This window comes from Phyllostomus discolor, chromosome 11, assembly GCF_004126475.2.
Source record: "Phyllostomus discolor isolate MPI-MPIP mPhyDis1 chromosome 11, mPhyDis1.pri.v3, whole genome shotgun sequence".
In the NCBI taxonomy this organism is placed as follows: Eukaryota; Metazoa; Chordata; class Mammalia; order Chiroptera; family Phyllostomidae; genus Phyllostomus; species Phyllostomus discolor.
The window spans coordinates 79,070,666-79,077,962 of NC_040913.2; the positions used below are offsets into that span (position 1 = coordinate 79,070,666).

Below are 7,297 nucleotides of genomic sequence, written 5' to 3' on the forward strand. Positions count from 1 at the left end.
AATCCCAAGTAACATGTAAAGTATTATCCACGAAAGTTGAAAATTAGAAAATGGTATGACTTTTTTTCTACCAAAATTTGGCAAGAACAGGCGACGAGGATAAAGGCCACTAAAAGCCATAGGGAGCCAGGCGTGTGCCCACAGGTGATGCCAAAACTTCCTTCGATGAGAAGGCTCCATACAAACTTTATTCCAGATATCAGAAGTTTTTACTTATGTGACTCTACAGGCTCTTACATAATCCAATTCTCTACTACGGTAGTTACTACTAACTGATAAAAAATAAATTATAAAATATATCACAGTCTTAAAATGTTAGAATTGAAGGGTATCTTAGAGCTAATGTGGCCCACTCCTTATTTTTTAGGCAAAAGCATTGAGAACTCAGAGATATAAAACACTTGCCATCATCACATACCTAGTAATAATGTTAACTTAAAAATCTGGTGTTCTAGTTTCAAATTCCTGCTTTTTCTCATAATACCATAATCCCCAAAAATGCACATGAAATTATTTTATACATTATGAGGGAAAAAATACCTAAAGAAATAATATTTGGGGATTTATTTAAAAATGTTCACTATTCTTCCAAGGAGCTATGATATACGAGAACCATTATCAGTAGTCCACCTGAGAAATGATGCTGTTTCTTACCCAAAAGATAATAAGCATTGATTGATTTATACTTCTTTAGAGTAGGGCAGTTCAGTTATTTATGACTAGATAACAAACTATCCCACAAATGGGGGGCTTGCTTGCGTGCTAGGATGCTTACGCCACTTGGAGGCTGGACTGGGAGTTCTACATCTGCATGTCTGAATGGGGAGCGCAGGTGTGTCTCTGGCTAGAGGCCTCAGTCCTCCATGTGGGCTTCTCCACATGGCTGCTTGGGCTGCCTCATGGCATGGCTGCCAGGTTCCAAGAGACAGCATTCCAAAAGCAAGAAATTCACAGCTGCCAGGCCAATTCAGGGGCTAGTCTTGGAAATGGCAAAGCAGCACTTCTACTTTATTTTACTCATCAAAGCAGTCCTGGGGTTAGCTCAGACTCTGGGTAGGAGGGTACTAGACGAGGGCATAAATAACGAGAGGCACAGTTCATTAAGGGGCCTTCAAAGTAGCAATCTGCCACATAAGGATTATTAAAATGCTGGTCAAATATGATATTCAGAGAAGACTTACACTAAAGGAGCTGTTTAGCAAGAACACTATGAGAATACGACAAGTGTATATAACCCTAAAGTTTAAATATAAATACAGAAAACTGCACGAATCCTGCATGCTCTTCGTGCTTCATGGATGTGCTTTGGAATGCAAATGAATACTGTGGCATTATTTTCAGCCCAGTATATATAGCTCAGAACATATTTCTGAATTTATAAGCTGCTTATTTAAACAAATTTATTAAATGTGGGTCAAGCTCCAAAATAATTAAGTCAACTATATGCTTTGTAGATTACCTGGTAACCTACACTTTAACCAAATACTACCTGGGACTGAGCCTGAATAATAAGACAATTTAAGTGGGGAAGTGTGGTATGTTTGGAATATTCAGTATGTGTCCGCCCTAAATATGTTCAAAAGCTTCGAAAATGTTTCAAAGGTGTAGGCATCTAATTTCCTGAAGTTCTACTATGTGCTACAAACTGTACACATTAATCACATTATTTCGAGTAATCACCCCAAATGCCTTGTGGAATGGGATGATTATTACAAACTGTATACGTTAATCACATTATTTCACTTAATCCTCCGAAGTGCCTTGTGGAAAGGGATGATTATTCCCATATGAATGCATACACTGAAAACTGTATAGCCACAGTCACACACTTAGAAAATGAATGAGCAGAGAATCGAACCCAATCTGTCTGACCTCAGAGCCTATTTGCTCTTTCAATGACATCACACAGTTTTTTGTATCTTCAAGGGATTGTACTAAATTCTACTTTATTTCTTATTGATCTCTATTTAAATATAGTTTTTAAAACACTTCACTTTTCTCTGTTTCCAGAGTCTTATTCATTATTAACTATTTTATGGAAGCAAACATTTACACAGTAGAAATGTGAGATTTTTAAAAAACCCTTCGGTTAATCTTTCTGAATTTAAATCATGCTCCCCCAACTGCCTGTTAATCCAAATTTGTGGTTTCTTACAGAAGAGATTACATGTCTAAATGCTATTGCTTTGAAAATAAAAGGGCCAGAAAAACAAATCCCACCTTAAATCTACACTTTATAATTGAATCACAGCAAAAGAAATCATACATTTGTTTAGTGTGTTAGCTTCAATGTAATGGATAATGTTTTAATCATTCTAACAATGTTTAAGCTCTTTGTAAACCAATGCCACTAAACACATATTTATCTCCCATGACAGTTAGAACAGCAACCTACACATGGTAAGTACTGAGTGCTGGTTAAATGAATGAAAGGAGCAGAAAAAAACCTGAAACACCATAAATTACACTGAATATTTTATAAAAGCAAATTACCAACCAAATACTAATCAGTTTCAGTATCCGGTGACATGCGACCGCAGCAGCAGGCACTGCGGAGACATGCAGTGCTCGTGTGGAGGAGTGCGCACGTACCGTAACACCCGGCCCCAGCCTACTTGCTGTTGTAAGGAGGGGGTACATTTAGACCATTTATTTTGAAAGAGATAAAGGCAGCCAGGACAGGGAAACAACAGAAGGACCAAAATGAACTCTGAAGAGGGTTCAGAGTTAAAATAATTTGAGATGTATTCAGATATTTTTCACTCATTATAAAGAGGTATCCTTATGAAAATTAATACTAAAGAACAAGAGACCACCACCACCTTAAATTTACTTATCAAACAAGGCCAGAACATTTGTTCAGCTGCTAATAAAACATCTGATATCGATAGAAAATACTGTAAAGGAAGATTAAAAGACAACAAATCTAAGTTTGAAAATACAGAAATAAAGAACTCTAGAAAGAAAATAATCTGTTTTAAGGATCTGGTTATACCTCACTGCAATTCAAAGCAACTGTGGAATGTTTTACCTGACCGTCATGGGCAGGAGACACAAGAAGAATAAGTTATATCCATACCCTTCTGTTTCTAAAGTGACCATCATTAAAACAAGTACATACTACCATAGAAGTAGCACTTCAGAATGAATTATTACAAAAAAAATGGTTTGCCTTTGCTTTTTAGGGAAAAAACCAACTGGAAATTTCTAGACTAGTCAAGTTCCACTTTGATTTACATGTAAAATAAAAGCATAATGTAAAAATATAAATTACTTAAAACCTTATTGATACTTTACTATTTTGAGAATTCTACAGGTTAGAAAAACAAATGTCTCTGGGAAATATAAATATTAACCACTCACATATTACCTAATTAGATAATTATCAAGTCACAGTATAGAATTAAGAGAATATTTAAAATGTACAGTCATTGCCCAACCCCACGCAGCACATACAAAGGAATGCTGAAGTCTAAAAGCCCCCACAAATATGGAGGCAAAGTCTCCACCTACTAGTTAATGTATAAGGAATGATTCTTTTCTAAAAGCATTAGGAAATTGACATTTCCATGGGTCTTTTACTTTATAAACAAGGAATCGTAGTAAAACCAGAGCGAGGCAAGGACTCAGGTAAGCATTAATATAGCCATTTAGAAACCCTCTAAAAATAAATTTGATTCTACATTGTGTTCTAAAATGCAAATTCAACAAATAAAACTTTATATATCTGACTAAATTATATGTGAAGTGCCTTTATCCTCTTAATATTCAATCTGACTTCCTAATTCTAGATAAAGACATGGAAATGGCTTGAAAAAAATATTAAATATATAAATCAGACTTGTAATTTAGCAGATAGATTTGCTTACACATTTTCTTGACATCAAAAGCGAGAAAACAAAAGGTGATGCCATAACTAAGGAATCTCATTCCAACCTCCATTAGCATCCAGAATATTTACTGCTTTGTGGCTTTACTGCAACTGACAGATTTAATAAGAATTGCTCTGTGCCATGAATAAGCACAATATTTACATATAAACATCATTCACTTTTAATTACAAAATTTTATTTGCATTCTGCATACTAATATACAATTTTAAATGATTTTGGTTATATGCATAAACAGCACTAAAGCCTAATAAATGCTTAAGTTTAATTTTTCTACCTAATTTGAGAACACTGCTAATCTAAAAAATAGGAGTACATTTAGAAAAATTAGTGCATTTGTTTACATGGTATGAATCCTTCAGAAGAATAATATTTGAGACCCGTTCTTCAAAATGGTCTACACATTAAACTCTGTGTCACCCTTCATAGTATACTTACTCAAAATAAATTACTAAAATAATACCAGCAGTAAAATATAATAACAGAAAACATAAAACCCCCTATTCACACATTTCTGAGTTAATTATTGAGATGCCACAGAGTCTGGATGATTTTCCCCCTCAGAAGATGGAACTGTTTATCAGGGAACATATTCCTATCTTAAGCTCCTGCTACATACAAAGTGCTTGGTCTGATGCAAAATACAACAGAGAGCTAACAGAAAAGTGGAAGAAAAAGTCATGTATGAATAACTATAATTCAATTACTCTTTGGTAAATGCCAAAGAGTAATACAGAAGAGGAGCCTTAGGAATGTGGATGAAAAATACACTGGATCCAGCTAAAAGAAGCGAAGGAAGTGTATCCTTCTTCCAGAAAAAGGAAAAATAAGAGAGTCCCATATATTTGTGTAGGGGTGAGACAAGGAGAAGTCATTTGTTCATTAGTAGTGTTCACGCTCCTTAACTGTTACGATTCCGTGAGCTACAGATGGGATGTCAAGGTATAAGGGTACAGATGGGAGAATGAGGCTGGGCAGGAAATCGGCTCCTGCCTTAGCAATTGCACATAAATTCTGAAAAATTAAAATGGCTATGGAAAACTGAAGTGTGCTGAGTTCCAAAAAGAGCTGTGTCTACAGATATAGCTGCCCTTACCATTGATAAAAAGGCCCTTTTCTGTACAGTGTTAAAAGTCACTTTATCTACTGAGAGGATCCAAACAAAACCTGGAGCTTCAAAGTAACTCAAGAATGTTAAAATCCTCAAAGCAACCTCACAATTGAAGGAAAAAGGAGAAATGATTTTAAAAATCTCCAAAAAGCTATCAGTAGTACTGAGTAAATCTTTGCTAGTTTAGAGCTTGATATATATACATAATTTAACCTTACATAAAATAGAATTCTCTCCTCACGTTATCCAGGGAAACTGAACACTCACCAGGCTATATGAAATAATATACAAGTCACCCACAATAAAGGATAATCTAAGGGATGCAATTCCTTGCCACTATTATATGGGATTCATTAGAATGGGAAAAAAGTATGAAATCAGTAAAGGAAACCTGAGTAATTTTGATCTACAAAATTATCACTCAGAAAAATAATTTTTAAAGGCAAAATAGTTTGTTATTTCTAAGGAGCACTGCCATCCTGATATTTTTCATAGCATAGTTTCAATATAAATAATTTCAAACAAATTAATTCTTTAAATATTAGACACAAGATGATTTTCCTCAACATGTGCACTGTAACCTTTAAAATATTTTATTTTAGGTTTTTAAAATATAAAAGCAATCCTTTAACATTAAAAAATTAACTGCCATTTAAAAAAAGACTCTATATGTACTACAAAGTGCTCTGTTTTTCAATACCTATTAGGTAAATAAAACACTGTTGAACTTTTCAGTAAATTACCAGAGGCTGCAAAGGACTGTATTTCAGTCTGTATTCAGCGAGAATATGAAGCAGATAATGAGATGCCAGCTGTACATTTTATATACTACCTTACATTTATGACAACTGTATATTAATGCAGAATATCTCTCTCTGCTTGCATATATTTCTTCCAATATATCATGATAAAAACTTAGCCAATAAAAAATAATAAACACAAAAGCAGGGCTGTCACATAGATCTAAAAAAATCATTAGCAACATTTTCTCAGCTTTAAATGGAAAAAGTGTTGGCAACTAGTAAATAAATCTTCTTGTGTCAAACAAGAAATCAAAAATGCATATATCCTAACACAGATGGGTAAATAGGACATGAACAGGTATTTCCAATTTCCATGACCATACACAGAAAATAATTTATGTTGTTATAATTCCAATCACCGACAAAGCTGCAGTTCCATTTAACAAACAACTTTCAGTGTCTGACATTTGAAGGGAAAAGGCTGAAGACCCATGCTTCACCAGCTCTATGAATATGTCACAACTGCCAATAACAGATACGGCAGCTTTCATTGTACAGTGAAAAGATGCCAGCAAAAATATAGCTCTGTACGCTTATAATATATATGCCAACTTCAAACATTTTAACTGTAAGGCAAACATAAATCACGGAAGGGGACAATTATATTTTAAGTCACTTACCTTTCGTCCATCACTTGCATGGCAATTCACATTCAGAGGAGTCAGTAAAGCCATTAGTTTTTCTTCATTACCACTCCTATGAAAAGGTGTAAGTCAATTCTCTTGAAATCACAGAGCTTCTTACGAGTATTTATAGATATTTTTCACAAGTGGAAAAGAATATGGGTTTGCTTCAATTTCTTTTATATGTTTCTGAATGAATCTCTTTTGCTATATTCAATTAATATATTCCTAATTAATTCCTGTTAATTATCACATAGTTGTACAGCTTAGCAAAGGTAGCTTTCTACATTTTTATGTTTTATTTATCTGCATAAAGTCACCTCCCTAATTACAAACAAACTTTATTCCTATAAGTGATCTAAAACACAGGAGTTAAAAATACATACGAAATGCTGCAAAAGCTAATCAATTAAATTATAAATGAGCAAGAACAAAAGAAAATGGATGAGAACTTTAACATTTACTTTATGCCTCTCCTTCAAGCTTTTGAAAATTAGAAAACATTTTAAAGTAAAATGAAGGTATAGGTATTTAAATACTCAGAGAATACCACTGGAAAAGCTGGGCAACTGAGGTTTGCAGGTGCCTTAAGATATGCTCCAAATAAAATTAACCTTACAATCATCACCATACTAAAAGACTGTCTCATTTCATACACTAATTATGTAAAATAAAGTACACAAAGATTCAGTATAAGGTCTTATCTGCATTATTGCATAAAATCCAAGCAAGACAATAACATGTTATAATTTTTATAGTCCTCCACCTGCCCTCCCCCTGTTCTCCCTTAAATGCATTATACTCACTTAAAATGAATGGAATCACTTACCTAGCAGCTTCTAGGAGTTCGTCTTTCTTGTATTCACCTAG

The 7,297-nt window shown here is 34.1% G+C and overlaps 1 protein-coding gene across 1 annotated transcript in view; it reads right to left on the bottom strand.

The window, feature by feature from the left end:
• TNKS (tankyrase) overlaps nt 1-7,297 on the bottom strand; it is a 173,776-nt gene that overhangs the window by 73,233 nt on the left and 93,246 nt on the right. The window contains exons 4-5 of the mRNA XM_028526418.2: nt 7,257-7,293; nt 6,425-6,500 (exon numbers count right to left, since the gene is read on the bottom strand). Of these exons, the coding sequence (XP_028382219.1) occupies nt 6,425-6,500; nt 7,257-7,293 (113 nt within the window). The remainder of the gene's footprint in view (nt 1-6,424; nt 6,501-7,256; nt 7,294-7,297) is intronic.